We start from the raw sequence: 20,413 nt of genomic DNA on the forward strand, positions 1-20,413 counted from the left end.
CTCAACAAAAATGAGAAAACAGCAAGCATTTTTTATATAGAGCATAAGAAACGCGTCTGATCATAACATGGGTATGTTAGCACGAGCTCTGCAGATTAGCACTCCAGTCACGTCATGTTTATATAGCACTTTATTCAGTAGATTGCTTAAAATCAAACAGCTTTACAGTATCAAACATGTAAAAAAAAATGAGGCACTAACAATTGTTTTCAAGCACAACTTAATTTTGTACTATAAAGTGGCTTTCCAGTTTGTTAATGTTTTCACCCACGGAGCTCTTACCTCGATGAACTCAAACACACGAAATGAGTCAAAGACACGTCCCACGCGAGTGAAGGTGGAGCCTCAGCGCACACCTCCTATTACATTATCATCACTGACCAATGGTAGTACGAAGGTGTTTTACAGCTGGAGCGAACTTTTCCTGAATGTTCGCTTTGGCAAGCCGTTTCAAACTTCCGAAAAGTACACAAAAAGAACTTCATTTTGGCCTGATTTTGTTCGAAATGACGTCACATCAGTTTGTTCTTTGATTTCATTTGAAGTATATTGGGGCCTTTAGGTGCCTAGGGTGCCTCAAGGGTACCTAATTTCCTGCTAGTATTGAGAATCAAACCCTAAAACTTCGGGGTTACCAGTCATGGCCTAATGGTGGAAAAGCTGGTGAACAATAGCAGAGACACCTCAATAATCAAGTGAGTAGCCGACTGGAATTAGCAATGTTACTTTAGAGTTTTAATGTTTTATATTTTAACCATTTAATTCTTTCCTGCTTCAAATGTTTGTAATTTATTGTCCTATTTGAAAGTTTTAGTTATTTAAATTTACAAATTTAACATAAACACTATACAACTATATCCAACAGTTGGATGTGGTCCTGGGATCCGATTGGCAGAGGGTCTTGGATACTGGATTCAACTGGGTAAAAATCAGATTTGGTCTGACAGTGTGAACGTAACCTTTGATGAGCAAAAAGATGTTGGATCAATGTTGGTCGGAGATCAACATTGTTTCGATGTGAAAGAGATTTTACTTTGAATCTACAGTGAACAGCAGGAGTTCATCACTAATTCTCAATCCTCACTCAATCATTTAATTATCTTATTAGCTTCAACACTGTTTTAGTGTTACTCTTTTACTCTCTGTAGACTGGACTCATATAGACTCAGAGCAAGTGATAATTTAACACTGAGGATTTTACTGTGCTCCTTTACTGCCATGCAATTCTCTAATTTATTTTTATGTATTAATAATAATAATAACAATAATAACAATAATAATATTATTATTATTATTATTATTATTATATTACATATATGTTAATTAGATTTATTCACTCTTCATGCTTAACATACTTGAGTTTGTTCAGTCTGTAGTTTGGATGGTTGAGCAGCTTCACTCCTGAGTCTCCTGGGTGATTGTAGCTCAGATCCAGCTCTCTCAGGTGTGAGGGGTTTGAACTCAGAGCTGAAGACACATAACCACAGCCTTCCTCTGTCACCATACACCCAGACAACCTACAAACACACAACAACAATCCACATCACATTAGATTATAAGTCAGATGTCACTAACACAGTCATTTGGGTGGTAGCTGTTATTTTCTGTAGTTTCAGTCACAAAAGTAACAAAAGTGAAGTCAATAGAAACATTTATACTCCAGTAAAGTAGAAATATACTTAAGAACAGTAATAAAGTATTTCAAAATTGTCACTGGACACCAGTGGTCTTATTTAAATGATCTCGCTGTCATTTCATAAAAAATAATTTTGTGTTCAATTAGCATTATCAGGAAGAAAGAAATATTCCCCCAAACATTGGACATTATATCTTGCATTTAAATGAAAAGTAATAGTGAAAGAAAGAATAATAAAAAAAAAAAAATTAAAACAACATTTCTAACTTTGTTACTAAAAATATGAAGGCGCTTGCAGATTCTCATACACACACTTTAAAACATTACAATGAGATGTTCACTTACAGGTCAAAAACTCACTGTCAATCAAAAACTTGCTGTCAACCCTGCCCACATGAGGGATTTGTACCAGTATGGCACAGTTAATTATTTTTTCCAATTTCAAAGAGTTTTTTCATTAATATTTAATTTATATTTTTATAAGTTTATTGAAAAGTTACAGTCAAAATATTTGGCACAAATCTAATTCCATATTTGTCAAGTAACTGAGTGCAGCTGAGACACCAAGACACCAACTTTAGAGGCAGTGTAGGGATGCAGAACATCAACACAGAGCAGAGTATTTGCAGAAAAGGAAACAGGACTTTGCCAGAGATATTGAGACAAAAAAAGAAAACGAAAATGAAAGACAGAAGAGAGCTCAATTCAAGGCACAGAGAGACTGTCAGCAAAGATGCAAAGACTCAGAACAGAAATAATAATAATCAGGGACCGTATTCACAAAACATTTTATCTTACCACTAATAGTTCTCCTAAATAACAGTAAAAGTTCTTAGCTAAGAGTTTTCTCTTAAAACCTATTCACAAAGCTGCTGAGACAAACTTTTACGAAGGAATAGACTGAAGTCTTAAGCTAAGAGTAAGGGCGGGGCTAACCTCATTGCTATGGAGTATACACACAGTGATTGGCTGATGGGGGAGGAGTCAGTGATTTAATCATAGAAATATTGTAGAATGAGGTGTCATGATTACATATTAAAATAAAGGTTTTAAAATACAAATGTTGCCATATTCAAAATAAAATGTTGCCATATTTTTGCCATAAAGTTTTTAAAATGTAGGCTAAGTGTCACTAATTAAACTATACACAGACGAGAGCCGACTCGCCTTTAGTTACTTCAACAGTTTTCTGCATCCCTCCACCACCCTGCTCCTCACTCTTGGCTGGGGATATGGGGAGAACTTTGGGTTTGGGCTAATATAAAATATATATATTTTAACTCTATTCAATCGTTTGTAAGTGTGAACTCATGAAAACCATTGCCACAGGTAATCAGACAATACTTATTTGTTAAAGATTTATTTTTGCCGTCTCATTGTAGATTCAAATCTATAAATCAAAATGTATTGCATTTAAGAAGAAAAAGTTCAGCACCCAAGGCTCTATTGCTATTGCCTCAATGGTGTACAGTGTCTTTGGGTGGATCAGCTGAGGCTTTTAAAGTGGCACTGATAGTAGAAAGTAGAAATGATATAAACAGTTTCTTTCATTACATCTATAAACCCCATTTGATATTTGTGCTGGCTACTGTATACAGGCCACCAGGGCACAATACAGAATTTGCTGATTGTCTATCAGAGGTAGTACTGGCTGCGGATAAAGTATAAATTGATGGTGATTTTAATATCTATGTAGATAATGAAAATGATGCAATGGGATTTACATTTACAGACTGTGGCGAGGGGGGCGTGGTTCAGCGAGGTCTGCAACTGGAGAGAGTGTCGGGAGACGCGTGGTAAGCGAGTGGGTTAAATGTAAATTACGAACACCTGTTTCTCATTCCAGTAACTGGCGCGGAGACAGGATAAAATGCCAGGAGAAGCAGGAGTGTGCGAGAGAGAGAGGGACTGCTGACTGAGACACTGAGCACGACAACAGCACTGCAGAGAAGCCCTATTGTGGATTGTTTATACCGTTCTGGAGTGAAGCCCTGTTGTGGATTGTTTATTTTCGTTGTTGTGCGGTGCACAGACTTTTGTTGGACATTTTTCATATACACTAAATAAAGCTCAGTCAGCAGTCAAAAGCCGACCCTTGTCCTCTTCCTTCCCCACGAACTTTGAACATTACTACACTGGTGCCCGAAACCCGGGAAGGAAGAAGGGAGCCGCCGCCATGCAAACGCCCTCCGCCGTGCCGTTTGCGGACATCATATCATCCCTCGCGGTCTTACACCAAGACCAACATCAAGCCCTGCTGGACCTCCGTTCGGATCAGGAGCGGCGTTTCCAGGCCATCCTTCAGGTCCAGCAGGAAGACCGCGAGAGGTTCCGGAGCTGGATCGACCGGGAGGTTCGTACGGAGACCACCGGACAGCTGGCTGCGCCCACCCATCTCCCGCTCAACAAGATGGGCCCGCTGGATGACCCGGAGGCCTTCCTGGACCTTTTCGAGAAGTCCGCGGAGGTTTCAGGTTGGCCCCGGGATCAGTGGCCCATGCGACTCATCCCACTACTCTCGGGTGAATCGCAGGTGGCAGCGCAGCAGCTGCCTGTACAGAACCTCCTGGTCTTCGACAACCTGAAGAGGGCCATACTTCAGCGGGTCGGCCGGACCCCAAAACGGTTCCGCTCACTGGAGTTAGGCGAGTCCAGCCGGCCCTTCGTGATGGCCCAACAGCTCCGGGACTCCTGCCGCAAATGGCTCCTGGCCGAGGGAGGCGACGTGGAGCAAGTCATCGATCTGGTGGTGCTGGAGCAGTTCATAACTCGGCTGCCCCGAAGAACAGCCGAGTGGGTCCAGTGCCACCGTCGCACGTCGCTAGACTCAGCCATCCACCTCGCGGAGGACCACATGGTGGCGTGCCCAGGGGTCGGCGAACCCCTTCCATCTGCCTCTCTCTCTCCTTCTCTTCCCTCATCCTCCTCTCTCTCTAAGCCTGTCCCTCTCCCCAGGTCTCGTCCGCCCGGCCCTCCTCGTGTCCCGCCCCGGACCTCGGGTCCCGCCCAGGGGGGCGGGACCATCTGCTGCCGGGCTGGACCCCACTCCTGCTTCTCCCCTCTCTCCGCACCAACCATTTAGCCCCCTCCCTGCCACGAGAGCAGCGGGCAGGTCTGGGCCGGCCTGTTGGCGTTGCGGGGACCCGGAGCATTTCGTGGACAGGTGTCCGATTATGGAGGTCGGGACGTTGATCCGGGTCCCGGACGATCCGCAGGCCGCCCCTGGTCAAGCTGGCGGGTACCAAATTCCTGTGAGTATCAAGGGGGGTACCTATCAGGTTTTGGTGGACTCAGGATGTAACCAAACCTCGGTGCATCAAAGCCTGATTTCATCCGGGGCATTGGATACAAGCCGCATGGTTAGGGTTCGGTGTGTGCACGGGTATGTGGTGAAATATCCTATAGTGCCAGTCATTATACAATTTAGGGGACAAAAGCATAATGTTGAGGTGGCAGTTAATCCGCACCTCCGGCATCCGATCATTTTGGGGACGAATTGGCCTACGTTTCATAATTTATTGGGTTGTTTGTGCTCGGATGCCTCTTGGAATAAAAATTCACCGGGTAAGGATGTGCGCGTGCAGGTGGGGGAGACTGACCAGGGACCAATGAGTACTGCCTCAGGGGAACAGAGCGGAATCGGGAGACTAATTCTTTCGGACCGCGATGACTTCCCCCTGGAGCAGGCTCAGGATGAAACATTAAAACACGCTTTTGAAAGGGTCAGCACTATCGATAGTCAGCCTCTCCAGCCTGGACGCCCACTGAATTACCCGTCTTTTGCGATCATAAAGGATAGGTTGTATCGAGTGACCCAATACACTCAGACAAAGGAGGATACAACCCAGTTATTAGTTCCAAAGAGCCGCAGGGAAATGCTTTTCCATGCGGCTCATTCTAATCCAATGGCTGGTCACTTGGGACAAACGGCAACACTAAATCGCCTCATGACCCGATTTTTTTGGCCGGGCATTCACGAGAACGTGCGCAGGTGGTGTGCGTCTTGTCGTGAATGTCAGTTGGTGAATCCACCGGCCATTCCAAAAGCGCCTTTGCGCCCCCTCCCATTAATGCAGGTCCCCTTCGAAAGAATTGGTATGGACCTCATCGGGCCATTAGAGCGATCAGCAAGGGGGCATCGCTTTGCATTAGTCATTGTGGATTATGCAACGCGATACCCTGAAGCAGTGGCTCTCCGCAACATTTCCGCTAAGAGTGTTGCGGACGCACTGTTTAGTTTAATCTCCCGAGTGGGGATTCCGAAAGAAATCCTCACTGATCAGGGCACGGCATTTATGTCACGCACGTTACGCGAACTTTACGAATTGTTGGGCGTTAAATCGATTCGTACCAGCGTCTTTCACCCACAAACGGACGGGCTGGTCGAACGTTTTAACCGCACGCTTAAATCCATGGTTCGTAAGTTCGTTAGGGAAGATGCCAAAAATTGGGATAAGTGGCTAGAACCCCTGTTATTCGCAGTACGAGAAGTCCCGCAAGCCTCCACGGGGTTTTCCCCCTTTGAGCTTCTCTTCGGACGCCAGCCCCGCGGGGTGCTGGATGTCCTAAGAGAGACTTGGGAGGACGGACCGTCTCAGGCTAAAAACGAAATTCAGTATGTGATGGACTTGAGAGCAAAACTCCACACTTTGGGGCGGCTATCCATGGAGAATTTGTTACAAGCCCAGCACAAACAGAGCCAACTGTATGACAGGGGAACTAACTTACGCACCGGGAGATAAAGTGCTTGTATTGCTCCCTACTTCAAGCTCAAAATTACTGGCAAAGTGGCAAGGACCGTTTGAGGTTACACGGCCAGTTGGGGATCTCGATTATGAGGTAATACGGTGTAGCTTATGCACACGTATCAGGATAATCAATAAACTTTGGAATGTTCAGAACGCTTTTAGCATGCGGGACTGGGTTGTAAAACCTCATCCGGCTCTGAACAGATCTGCCAAAGATGAGCCCACTTGACACTTTTGTGGACCTGCGAGGATAAACAGAAAGTGCAACTTCCTCACTTTGGTGACTTCAAAAGGAGCACCCCCCCAGAGACTGACCAGATCCACATTCCAACACCCCACACACACAGGGACACACAAAGACACACACACAGACACATATAGAAACACACAATCATACATTTTTGACTGTAAAATACAACTATGCTGAAATACATGTATTTCATGTATGTATTTAATCATGTATTTTAGGGCCTATGCATGTTTCCTAGTGTTTAAATGAGTGTATTTGTGCTAGTGTGCATTTTAACGATATAATTTTGTCTGTAAACCATAACTCCTTTTCTATGCCTTTCTGACCTATCGAGTTTGATCTCGTTTTAAAGCTCCGGACTCGAGCTATTCGTTGAGATATTTCACATAGCGGACAAATGCATTTTTCCATGTGTTTAATGATCCTGTGAAGAACACGCTCCATCTCGAAATCCGATCTGATGGGCATTAAGTATGCAAACTCAGCTAGGATTCCAAACAAAGGAACTTTGCCCGCCAAATAGTGCTGCGCATCTATTGGTCGCTACAATTCAGGAGGTGTGTTAGCTTGGGTTCCATAAAACAACGACACACACCTTCACCTCGTCTCTTCGCTTCCTCTTCTTCTTCTCCTTTGTCTCCCGACTGACTCACGAGCACCTCGTGCACGGACGCCTCAGGTGACCGCGCTTCCCAACCACGCGCGCAGCTCGGGAGGACCACTTCTTTAGACTCTCTCTCTCTTCGGCTAAGTTACTTAAGCTTAAGCCTCTTTTGAAAACCCCGCCGGAGAAACCCTCTCTGAAAGGACCAACCCAGCCAGGCGCATTAAAACTGCTACACACGGACTTGAACCAATAAGCAAGTATTATCATTTATCTGAATTTGTCTAAACTGATTTCTGTGCTGGCTCTCTCTCTCAAAAAGGTTTAACAAAGAATTTGCCATCCTTTGATCATCTTTCTTTCCATGTCTTTTCTTCATTTTCACTCTTGTGTATATATATGTGTATACCTTCTGTATATATTTTAGACGTATAATCTCAGTCATAGCTGCATATATTAAACACTTTAATTCATGCTCGATTGTTCTGTTCGTTCTTTCAACTGAAGACCAAGTCACTTTAACGTTTTTCGATCGCTTTATGCTTTAGTTATTTTCATGGCCAGAGAATAACTCTGTTTATAATATTCTGTGAGGGACTTAGTTTGCTGGACAAACGAACAGTTTCTCTAAATAATTATTAAACCAGAACTAATCATATATGTAATTGATTATAATTCGTTGTAATTGATTTACAATATATGTTTAATTCCCTGTTGGGTCGATATATGAATCATAATTTATTCATAACCTTATGAATTATTATATTCATATTTCATCCATAAATTTAGTAATAACCGCTACATTCGTTACAACGGTCAGATAGGAGAGGAGCACGTCAAATTTACCACCTCAACCTCCTTAAAAAATGGAATGAGGCAGAATCAGTGATGCTGGCGACGGTGATTAGCGGGGAGGATGATCTCGGGCCAGAGGCAAATGTCAAAAAACAATCCCTCGCTCTGGCTCCAGGGGGAGATCACCTCTCGCCCTCCCAGCTCACTGATTTAACTAAGTTACAAGCAGAGTTTGCTGACGTGTTTTCTCCCCTACCGGGTCGTACTGACCTCATTCAGCACCACATCGAGACAGAGCCGGGCGTGGTGGTTCGCAGCCGGCCGTATAGGTTGCCTGAACACAAAAAAAAAAGGTAGTTCAGGCAGAATTAGGGGCAATGCTTGAAATGGGAGTAACAGAAGAGTCCAGCAGTAACTGGGCGAGCCCGATAGTTTTGGTTCCCAAAACGGACGGCTCAGTTCGGTTCTGTGTGGACTATCGCAAGGTGAACGCAGTGTCGAAATTCGACGCGTATCCAATGGCACGGGTGGACGAACTGCTTGACCGGCTCGGTACGGCTCGATTTTATTCGACACTGGACTTAACAAAGGGATATTGGCAGATCCCCTTGTCGCCATTATCCAAAGAAAAGACAGCTTTCACGACGCCGTTCGGATTGCACCATTTTGTTATACTTCCCTTCGTGCTTTTTCTGGGCACCGGCTACCTTTCAGCGGCTCATGGATAAAATTTTGCGGCCCCATGGTGCATATGCTGCTGCCTATCTGGATGATATTATTATCTTCAGTAATGACTGGCAGCGGCATATGCAGCATTTGAGGGCCGTCCTGAGATCACTGAGGGGGGCCGGGCTCACGGCCAACCCGAAGAAGTGTGCAATTGGGCGCGTGGAAGTAAGGTATCTGGGCTTCCACTTGGGACATGGACAGGTGCGTCCCCAAATTGATAAGACAGCAGCGATTGCGACCTGTCCGCGCCCCAAGACCAAAAAGGAGGTTAGACAGTTCCTCGGGCTGGCGGGATATTATAGAAGGTTTGTACCTAATTATTCGGACCTCACCACAACTAAAAAGGATGCACCAGATACGGTCCAGTGGACGGAGCTGTGCCAGCAGGCCTTTACCCAAGTGAAGGCTGCTCTATGTGGCGGGCCACTGCTTCATTCTCCTGATTTTTCTCTCCCCTTTTTGTTGCAGACTGACGTGTTGGACAGAGGGCTGGGTGCTGTCCTGTCCCAGGAGATAGAGGGGGAGGAACGGCCGGTGCTGTACATTAGCCGTAAGCTCTCCAAGAGAGAAGCTAAGTACAGCACCGTAGAAAAAGAATGTCTTGCCATTAGGTGGGCCGTCCTCACCCTCCGCTATTAGCTCCCCGGCCTGAGTCGGGCGAGGGGGGCGTGGTTCAGCGAGGTCTGCAACTGGAGAGAGTGTCGGGAGACGCGTGGTAAGCGAGTGGGTTAAATGTAAATTATGAACACCTGTTTCTCATTCCAGTAATTGGCGCGGAGACAGGATAAAACGCCAGGAGAAGCAGGAGTGTGCGAGAGAGAGAGGGACTGCTGACTGAGACACTGAGCACGACAACAGCACTGGAGAGAAGCCCTATTGTGGATTGTTTATACCGTTCTGGAGTGAAGCCCTGTTGTGGATTGTTTATTTTCGTTGTTGTGCGGTGCACAGACTTTTGTTGGACATTTTTCATATACACTAAATAAAGCTCAGTCAGCAGTCAAAAGCCGACCCTTGTCCTCTTCCTTCCCCACGAACTTTGAACATTACTACACAGACATTCTAAACTCTATTGGAGTTAGACAACATGTGTCAGGACCCACTCATTGTCATAATCATACTTTACATCTAATATTGTCACATGGAATTGATGTTGATGCCACTGAAATTCTTCAGCAGAGCGATGACATATCAGATCATTTTCTAGTCTTGTGTATACTACATTTAACCAAGGCTGCAAAACCGGCTCCCCATTACAAATATGTTAGAGAATTAGTCAATTGCAGGCTGATCTCAAATCTAACCTTTCTCTCAAAAATACTAAAAAAGGGAGTATCCTCACAACAATGTTTCTTTTTAAAAAAGAAATGGTATCTGTTAGGATTTCCAGTCAGGATTTAGTCCGTACCATAGTACTGAGACTGCTCTCATTAGAGTTACTAATGATTTGCTCTTATCATCAGATCGTGGTTGTATCTCTCTATTAGTGTTACTGGATCTTAGTGCTGCATTTCACACTACTGATCACAATATTCTTCTAAATAGACTCGAAAATTATGTTGCATTAGTGGAATTGCATTGTCATGGTTTAAATAATACTTATCTGACCGTTATCAGTTTGTAGTAGTAAACGAAGAGATGTCATATCAATCACAAGTTCAGTAGAGAGTACCACAAGGTTCATTACTAGGAGCGTTGCTTTTCACCCTGTATATGCTATCCTTGGGATATGTCATTATGAAGTATGGTGTTAGTTTTCACTGTTACGCTGATAATGTATAATTATCAAAAATGGTAATATAATAAAGTCCTTTCACATCACCATTTTGCATGTTCTTCACATAATAGGCCTGTAAGTGGCACCTGGGCTTCATTGAAACAACTATGATAGTTGGATCAAAATAAATAAAAATAAACCGGAATTTAGCCTAGTTTAGTTTTGTGCACATTGCCGTGTTAATTATAATAAAAAGAATTTTGATTTATTTACCACAAAATTAACATAGATATTTGTTTGAGAGAGGCCTCATGGATTCAATTGCAGAGGACAAATTTGATGTATGGTTATCAAATAGGCCTTCACATTTCACTCATTACAAAGTGTTCAGATCACCATGTTAACTGTTTGAAGAACAGTGACCTGAGCTTAAACAAATATATCAAATCGACTGAGAAAATCCGTATTATGGTAGCATTTTGTTAATTTTTTTTAAGGAAAACCATTTACCTCAAAATCTCCAGCTTACAGTTTCTCTTCAGTCCATCAGAAAGAAGCTTCACTCCAGAATCCTGCAGGTCATTGTTACTCAGGTCCAGTTCTCTCAGGACACAGTTTGAGGATTGTAGAACTGATGACAAACTCTCACAAGACTGAACAGTGAGTCTACAGTGAGTAAGGCTGAAAGAGAGCAGATTTAGTCAGATCATCAACAAACACTACGACCAGCTTACTGTAAATTATCTCTTATATGTTCTTAAATACCTCAGTATCTGCAGCTGACAGTTTGAACTCTTCAGTCCATCAGAAAGAAGCTTCACTCCAGAATCCTGCAGGTCATTGTTACTCAGGTCCAGCTCTTTTAGGACAGACTTTGATGACTGTAGAGCTGAAGACAAACTTTCACAGGACTGACCAGTCAGATTGCACCCACATAGCCTGTGTAGAGAACAAAACAAACAGTGATATCAGTGTGATTATCAGGAAGGGTTTATAATCTGAATTACATGTTTGTGCTAAATTCAGTGTAATGAGATGTTAGCCATTAAAATGTAAGGGTTGATGGTTAAGTTTGTAACTCATCTGTGCATTTGTGCTCAACACTGCAGCAAATTGTACATGAATGCAACTGATATGGTTCAGTTCAATTAAATCTCAATGATCCAGTCACAGCGGTTCTCAAGTTATCAACACACTGAAACTGTCCTACTAAAATAAGGCAATAACTGGAAGTAATATGATCCTCGGAGCATGGTGTTCAGAGGATTTGACTGATGAAATGAAAATAAAGCTACTGTAATAATCAAATGCACAAGGAAAGGGAATGGGAAAATGCAAATGACAAACAGTAGAACAAATAAAATATAAGAAACATGAAATTGACAATGAAATTGTGCTTCACTTTTATATTTCACATCTATTTAAGAAATATTACAGAAATTAAAGGGATAGTTCACCCAAAACTGAAAATTCTGTCATCATTTACTCACCCTCAGGTTGTTCCAAACCTGTATAAATTTGTTTGTAACCAGGCTGCTTTGGGCCACCACTGACTTCCATTGTACGAAAAAAAAAATACTATGGAAGCCAATGGTGGCCCAAAGCGTATTAAGTGTATTCAGTGAATTAATTATAAATAAACTGATTGTTATTAAAGCTGAAAAAAAGTAACTTAAGTCACTTAAGACATAACCGACTATGTTTACATGAATATTCCTCAAGAGTGAAATATAACACTAAAGAGAACTGAATTTCAGATTGCATTCTGTCTGAGACAGGAGCCTTTTTCTGAAAACCAAAATCAGGTTTTCTGCCTTGTGTGCTTGGAGAAAACTCCACTGATACTTTCATACAACAATATAGACAGGAGAAAATATGTACTTATCATAGTTATGAAAACTATTTGTCCACATTTTTGAACATAGAAAATGAGTGAATGTCAAACCTCAGTATGTTCAGTTTACATTCTGCACTCTTTAGTCCATCAGAAAGCAACTTCACTCCTGAATCCTTCAGGTGATTGCTGCTCAGGTTCAACTCTCTCAGATGGGATTTTGGTGATTGTAGAACTGAAGATACTGTTTCACAGCATGTTTCATCAAGACCACAGCCATCAAATCTGACAAAACAGAACGTTTAACCAGATTAATTTCTGATGTTCAGTGTTTTCCAATTACATAATCAGGACAGACAGATATTTCATTATTCAGGATTTTTACATTTAGTTATTTATTGATAGAACAAAACCTTTAATTAAACAGCGATCAGTGAAATTACTCACAAGGCTTTTCTGCAGCATTTCACAGCTGGAACAAGTCTCTTGTAGTCTGTCTGTGATGAGGTGAACCTCTTTGGGTTGAACTCATCCAGCACCTTCTCTGACATCAGCAGTATGTAGGTCAGCACTGTGCACATTGAAGAAGAGAGTTCTCTTCCTGGATGTTCTTCTGAGCTGATGTATCTCTGGATTTCCTCATATAATGAATGATCCTTGAGCTCAAGTAAGCAGTAAAACAGGTTTACTGAAGCTTCATCTGAGATCTTCTTGTCTTGTACTTGTTTAATGTATTCAGTTGTTTGTTTGATACTCTCAGTGGTGTCTTCAGTGTGTGGGATCAGGCCTTTGAGCAGGTTTTGACTGGATTCCAGTGAAATTCCCAGCAGAAACCGCAGGAACAGGTCCAGATGTCCTCTCTCACTCTTAATGGCTTCATCAACAGCCTTCTCTAGTAGCTCCTGCAGTGTAATGTTTTCTTTTGGCTTCTCAAAGAAAAACTGAAGCTCCTGCATGTTCTTGTTCAGGTAGCAGAGGAACACATGCACTGCAGCGAGAAACTCTTGAACACTCAGATGCACAAAGCAGAAGACCTTTTTTTCACGAAATCCATCTTCCTTCTTAAAGATCTCGGCGATCATTCCTGTGAACTCAGTGTCTTTACTCATGTTAATACCACATTCTTCCAGATCTTCCTCATAGAACACAATGTTATCCTTCTTCAGCTGTTCAAACGCTAGCTTGGCTAACTTCAAAATCATTTCTTTATTTGAATGTAAGAGCTTTGCACATTCTCTTTCTTCTTGTTCATCATACTTCTGGCTCTTCATGTCTGTCTGTATCAGTAGGAAGTGACTGTACATTTCAGTGAGTGTTGTGCTGATGTTCTCAGTGTTGTTCTTGAGAATATCCTGAAGTACTGTGGCCGTGATCCAGCAGAACACAGGAATGTGACACATGATGTAGAGACTACGAGACGTCTTGATGTGTGAGATGATTTTGGAGGCCTGAGTCCCATCTGTGATTCTCTTTCTGAAGTACTCCTCCTTCTGTTGGTCAGTGAATCCTTGCACCTCTGTGAACAAACCCACATACCGAGGAGGGATCCGATTGGCTGCTGCTGGTCGTGAGGTCACCCAGACAAGAGCTGATGGAAGCAGAATCCCTTTGACCAGACTTGTGAACAGCACGTCTACAGATGATCTTTTCTCAGTGGAATTCAATGATCTACTGTTAAAATTCAAAGGCAGGCGACTCTCATCAAGTCCATCAAATATAAATGCTATCTTGCATTCCTTATATAATTTTGATTTCTCCAGGTCCTTCAGTTCAGGATAAAATTCCAGCAGAAGCTCATGGAGACTGAAATCTTCATTTGTCATCAAGTTAATGTCTCGGAATGGAAGCAGGAATACACAGTCAATAAAATCATTGGCTTTTCCTTCTGCCCAGTCCAGGATGAACTTGTGCACAGAGACAGTTTTTCCGATGCCAGCAACTCCCTTGGTCAGAACAATCTTTTTCTCATTTTTTCCTCTTAGTAATGTAAATATATCATTGCATTTGATTGGTTTGTCCTGTGTTTTTTTGTACTTGAAAGCATCATCAATCTTCAGAATCTCATGTTCCTGATTGACATCTTTCATATCTCCCTCTGTGATGAAGAGTTCTGTGTAAACATCCTTAAGATGTGCTTCATTTTCTTTCTTGCCCTCAAATACACGCTCTGCTTCCTCCTTCATGTTGGTTTTGTGAGATCCCAAGAATTTTTTCAGATTCAAATCCACTGTTATAAAAGATTTGTGTAAATAAATAAAACATATTTAATTTAAAAAAAGCTTTCACATCAGCAGGATCTGATCAGAATTCATTCAACATATAGTAATTAAATTACTGTTGAAAGTATTACAGCTCAAAGGGCTCAGATCTTCAATGGTCATTGCCAGTCACATCTGGTGGTTGACTGGAGTATTTGGTTATTAAAAAGGGTCAGTGGTGCTGTCTGGTTAGTTCTGGTGATACAGTACATCACCTCTCACAGTTAATCTTTGTTTCAATATTAATAATGATCCCAGCCTGACTTGTCCAACCAATGCATGACAGCGTTTAGATTTAAAAAGTCATAAATAATCTTACACTAACTCTGATTTATCAAGTGAAAATTGTGAAAAACATAGTTTTATAAGTTTTATGTGTTCACAGACATTTAGGATAAAACACAGAGATTTTCTGTACATTAGGCCCCTGGGCTAATGTCCTAATTCAAAATACATCTGACATGTTTAAATCACTTCTGAAACACTTTAAAAAAGCTAGTTCACACTGAACACTGACACTGCTCAATCACCAGATCACATTCCTGCTTAAACAATCCACAACCTGACAAACTGTAAATGAACATGTTTAGTTGGTGAAAACAAACAAACCCACACTAACAGGGATAACACTCACAAAACCTGGCATTCATGTCTATTTGTGTTGGTCTATCAGTTGATGCAGTGTCATCTAACCTTAAGAGAATATGACTGTTAAGGCTGTACCTTGCTCTTCTGTGTGTTTCTCTGTGATATTCTGTTGTCCTGTGAGGAGAAAAGGAGGAAAATAAAAAATATATTTTTACACACAAAAGAACATGCCTGTGAACAATATGATTAAATGAACTGTTAGATTTAGAGGCCTCTTACAGCCCTTTTATTCTCTTCCTGAGTGTAATATAAGTCACCATTCACTTCTTTTATGTTCAGTCACCATAGAGAATATGCATGAGTGAAGAAATGTAACATAGCCTCTTTTGAATTTTTCCATAACTGAAAAACAACTCCTTATGTTTATTTTCTTCTTATTTCTAGTCACCTTGTTTTTCTTTTTGCAAGGTTATATTCTATATTTGTTATTTCCAACTATGAAATAATTGCGTTAATGGTTTTATCTTTGGGTGTCACTTTTGTTTCTTTGGAAAGTATACATTGTGTAAACTTCTCAATAAATCCTGAAGATTTGGGGCATGACTGTGTGATGATTCTTCCCACGGCCGCTGACCATCGATGACTGAGAGGGACTGAAAAGCAATCATACTTGGCTGAAGAGTAAGAGATTGAATTTTTACATGAACTTTAATAGAAAAAGGGTTCACAGCCACTGAGCATTATTTCACTTATCAAGCTATTAACTGACAGCTACTAAGCAGTGTGTCTCAGTAATCACAGCTATAGTGATAGTACCTGCAGTGTTGTAGATGTTCACTGGTCCTGTGATGGTGTTTCCAGCGAGTACAGGAGCATTTACAGCTGCTCCCGTCTGAGCATTCAGATCAACACTGACTCCAGTGTGAGCGCTGCTGCTCATCTGGACTGGAATAGAGACAGAGATTAATGACATTTCTACAACTTTAACATTACTGATATTGTTTTCTTCATTACCTTCCTTGTGTTTCAGCTTGTCTTCTTCCATCTCATCTAGTGTGTCACAATGCTGATGCACAAACAGATGCAAAACGGATGCAATCTTCCTTCACTGACTGTTGGACATGAAGAAAAAGGTTTAGAAGTGCTCCACTGTTACCAGACACTTTCCAAAAATAAGGCACTAAATTCTATGTACTATATTAAAAGAGGCAAATAATTTTGGTTCTCATCTACTCTCATGCACAACCTTTCCTTTTATCACTCTCTACAGACAGGCTCTCACCTGAGATTCTTGAGCAATGCCAAGTGTGTCATTCTCAAAACCAGTTAAAACACAATAAACACCATTAATACACACCCAGATTACAGACCTCTGATTAGCCAGCTGTACATACGCATGTCTGGAATGTTTAATGGTGAACATGTTGAAGATTAGCAGACAGGCTGTCAGTTCATAGAGTTCACTTCCCTTCACGCCAGAATGTGTTTGCAATCGCATTAAATTCAACTTGGCAAATTTTAGAAATGCCTGTAGCTGCAAGTCAACAAAGACTGCGAAGATGTTCATGCATTCAATGATCTTCTCACATATCACCTATTGTTTGACAACCTGGTCACAAGCAAGTAACACTTCTCTCAAACCAATACCATCCCTATATAAAAAACAAACTATAAAATAGGAAATCCATCCAATCTATCATCACTGTCATATTAAAAAAAAAAATACAGGGCTGTAAGTAGAGCTGCAACAAACGATTATTTTGATATTGATTAATCTAGCAATCGTTGGAATGATTAATCGACTAATCATCGATTATTACACTGATTAATCAGTATGCTTTGTTCGATTATTCAACTACAAATTAGTTAAAATATTGGATTATACTTTAATAAATAAAACAAGGAAATCTCTTCAGCTTTTGAACGTGTATTTTTTAATGAATTTGTGAAAAAAAAATCTGTTAAAATGACTGGTACTGTTTTATTAAGTCTGGGAACTTTTTAATAAAGTAAAAAATATGCAATATTGTGATATTGTGCATGAAAATATTGTGTGAAAATGTTCCTCTTTTTTTTTTTTTTTTTTTTTTTTTTTACAACTATCGAGTTTATGATCATTGAATGGCTTTCCTGAGGTAAATTGTGATATATTTGTTTTAATTTGTTTTATTTAATTTTACATTTTTTTTTTAAATTCTTCCTGTGGTAGAAACTCTGATTGAGTGATTACATTAGAGATGGATTAATTTCAGTAAGTTTTACTGTATCTTTCAGCATACTTTTGATGTTCATTCATGTTTATTTCATGCTGTAATAGCAGAAAAGAAGAAGAGATAATGACGTGACCTGAGGCACTACAGTGATCTGTCAAAAACGCAAAAACCACATGTATTGTTTGAATCACGTAGTAAAATTGACAATTTAAAAGCTGAGACTTTGTTTTATCAAAAGTAACCTGATCGGTCTCATCTGTCAATGCGTTTTTCTGTGTCCTCTTTGCTCTGCGATGTGTCTTTCATTGCTTGAGAGAATGAATGTGTGGCTTGAAAACAGTGAGTCTGAATGAGAGTTGGTGGCCCTGCATGACAGTATTTTTTGTAGTGATGTTAAATGTTATATTTGTTACAGTATGTTTTATACTATGTTAAATGCCCACATTCTACGGGTTCGACTTTGTTTGCACTATGCACTCTGAAGCACAGTGTCTTCTATTGTATTCAATCCAGGAGAGCTGTATTACAGGTCAAACTGTGTTATTGCAGGCCCTTAAATAGGTCATACGAGATCAAAAGACTATTCAACAACAAAAAAATGTTAGACCAAAAATCATACAGAATAGGGCAAAACCAAAATAAATGAGCTAATGTCCCCTCCGCCATCTTGCACCTATCACACTGAGAAGAAATGGAGGGAAATATTTTGTTCAATCTAGTTTTGGAGTAATGAATGTGATGCATAACTTTGAAATGGATTAATTTATATCTCGAATTTATAGAACAGCTCTTTATTCTCGACAGGCCTTCTTTCCAGATCTCATCAGACACGTTGTCATTCACGTCAGTAGACCAGGCTGTTTTAAGGTGTTTGGTGCATATAGGTGTTGTAAAAGCATGAACAAAATGACATACCAAATGTCTAGTTTCAGGATTAGAAGATAAAAGTTCATGAATAATGTGGTTTTCAGATTTATTTATAAAATGTGGAATTTTTTTCTTTACATAATTTCTAATTTGCAAATAATGGAAGTAGTGAGACTGTGGGAGTACAAATGTATTTTTAAGTTGCAAAAAGGACGCAAATAAATTTTCTATATAGAGATCTCCTTTAACAGCATAAACCTTTTTTTCTCCATCCTGAAAAAGCTCCATCAATCCAAGAAGGCTCAAACGAAGAAGGATTGCATAATATTGGTGTATTGATTGAGACTTTTGGTTGTTTATAACATTTTTTGATCCGATTCAAAATCTTCAAAGACTTTCTCAACACAAAATTACTGCTGCCTAATTTACAGATAGATTTACACTCTGTAAAAAGTAAAGTTGGGAGAGAAGACTCTGGCACTGACATAGCCTCTGCACGAACCCATAGAGGAGAAGTCTCAGGTAGCATGTCATCCAGAATACCCCTTTGCCAGAAAGTGAGAGCCCTGGCATTTGCTGCCCAGTAATAATGCTTAAAATTGGGAAGCCCAAGGCCTCCACAATCAGTAGGTTTTTGCAAGTGGGCTTTTGCTATGTGAGGCGTTTTACAGTTCCATACAAATGAAAGAATAACTGAATCAAGTTGCTTAAAGGATTAGTTCACTTTTAAATAAACTTTTGCTGATAATTTACTCACCCCCATGTCATCCAAGATGTCCATGTCCTTCTTTCTTCAGTCAAAAAGAAGTCGATTCATCTTCGATACTGAACGCGATTTTGCGTGGCTTCTCCGTGAACTACGGCTTTGTCTATTAAAAGGCGCTCCATTTGAAAGCAGGTGATGGCGATTTAGCGGTAATCAGGGAACCGGCTTTACTGACGAAATGCGCGTGAGAATCGCATGCAATCTATCGCCCAGCCCTACCTGGAATGTTTTAATCAAAAACCTTCATTTCTTTTTGACTGAAGAAAGAAGGACAGAAACCTTGAAGATCTCCTGTGTCTCCAGAAGATCTTCCTCACTTGATTCCAGCAGAGCTGATGGAGAAGAGGATCTCCGGCCTGCTGGAAACAGCTCCAGGTTAACTTTACCAGGTTCAGCAGGTGATATAGTCACTGGTCATGCCTCGAGTCTCGAGTGTCGAGTCTAGTTTATTTACAGAGCGCTTTACCACTACACTATATACCAAAGACTCTACAGCCAGTAAAAACACCATAAAACATCAAATATATACATCAAAATAAAGACAAAATACTGCCCCAAAAACACCAACGATTCAAAGCCATAGAAAATAATGATGTTTTTAAGTGAGATTTACACATCTCAATGGAGCAAACAGATCTGCTATCAGCCAGATGGGCGTTACACAGCCTCAGACCAGAGAGAGTCAATGCGCTGCTCTTCCTGTCACTGTCTTTAAAACACACACACTGATCTATACATGGGTTTCATGTGACGTCACTGTATTCTATCGCCGCCATATTTGGGACCGGTCACAGCTGCGCGCCCTGTTTAAGTCTATGGTGACAGCAGCTACAACTACCAGAGGAAGGCCAACGAAACGCTTTCAGAAGGTTCACAACAAGTTTATAATATATCTTGGATATGTGGTGCTGTTAGCCGTTTCAACAGTCGTCAGAACTACAAATTTATTTGATCCCAAAGTAGTTAGATCGGCAGAATTATTGGCTTCATTCAGAAGGGACCACACCACTGGCAGCCAAACAGCAATGCACAACATTAATAACTGCTGGACTGTCATTACGTAACATTATAACGAGGACACTATTGTAATAAAATGTTGTGAATTCTCTGTGTTGTTGTTTCAGCGTGTTGTTGTGGTAAGAGCGCGTCGACTGAGTTAAACATTGATTACATAACTTGTTCAAACTTCACTTGTGCATTCGCGTCATTTTGTACAGATAAAACTTATTAATTTTATTAAGTATAAATATCTGATTATTCTCATAAAGGATGTGTTTCGTTGAGGTAAATAACCCACAGAGCTGATGATCATCTATAGCTTCAGTGCGAGCGCTCAAAAAGACAAAACATTAATATGATTGGGACTGTCTTCTTCTTATACATGATATTATAATCGTATATACTTGTA

General features: G+C 40.9%; 2 protein-coding genes across 3 annotated transcripts in view; one reads left to right on the top strand and one right to left on the bottom strand.

The window, feature by feature from the left end:
• The window catches only part of LOC125243939 (gastrula zinc finger protein XlCGF57.1-like), an 848,513-nt gene that overhangs the window by 290,087 nt on the left and 538,013 nt on the right, over positions 1 to 20,413 (top strand). The window lies entirely within an intron of this gene.
• LOC125244029 (NACHT, LRR and PYD domains-containing protein 12-like) overlaps positions 1 to 20,413 on the bottom strand; it is a 39,077-nt gene that overhangs the window by 17,190 nt on the left and 1,474 nt on the right. Inside the window, exons 1-9 of one of the 2 annotated variants that reach the window (XM_048153956.1) lie at positions 18,997 to 19,027; positions 16,174 to 16,271; positions 15,976 to 16,104; positions 15,295 to 15,333; positions 12,761 to 14,540; positions 12,425 to 12,598; positions 11,245 to 11,418; positions 10,990 to 11,160; positions 1,356 to 1,517 (exon numbers count right to left, since the gene is read on the bottom strand). In XM_048153956.1, coding sequence (XP_048009913.1) covers positions 1,356 to 1,517; positions 10,990 to 11,160; positions 11,245 to 11,418; positions 12,425 to 12,598; positions 12,761 to 14,540; positions 15,295 to 15,333; positions 15,976 to 16,104; positions 16,174 to 16,204 — 2,660 coding nt within the window. In that variant the 5' untranslated portion in view covers positions 16,205 to 16,271; positions 18,997 to 19,027. Of the gene's footprint in view, positions 1 to 1,355; positions 1,518 to 10,989; positions 11,161 to 11,244; positions 11,419 to 12,424; positions 12,599 to 12,760; positions 14,541 to 15,294; positions 15,334 to 15,975; positions 16,105 to 16,173; positions 16,272 to 18,996; positions 19,028 to 20,413 lie in introns of those variants that run through there. The other variant, XM_048153949.1, reaches the window with a different exon arrangement.

Source organism: Megalobrama amblycephala, linkage group LG1, assembly GCF_018812025.1.
Source record: "Megalobrama amblycephala isolate DHTTF-2021 linkage group LG1, ASM1881202v1, whole genome shotgun sequence".
Lineage (NCBI taxonomy): Eukaryota > Metazoa > Chordata > Actinopteri > Cypriniformes > Xenocyprididae > Megalobrama > Megalobrama amblycephala.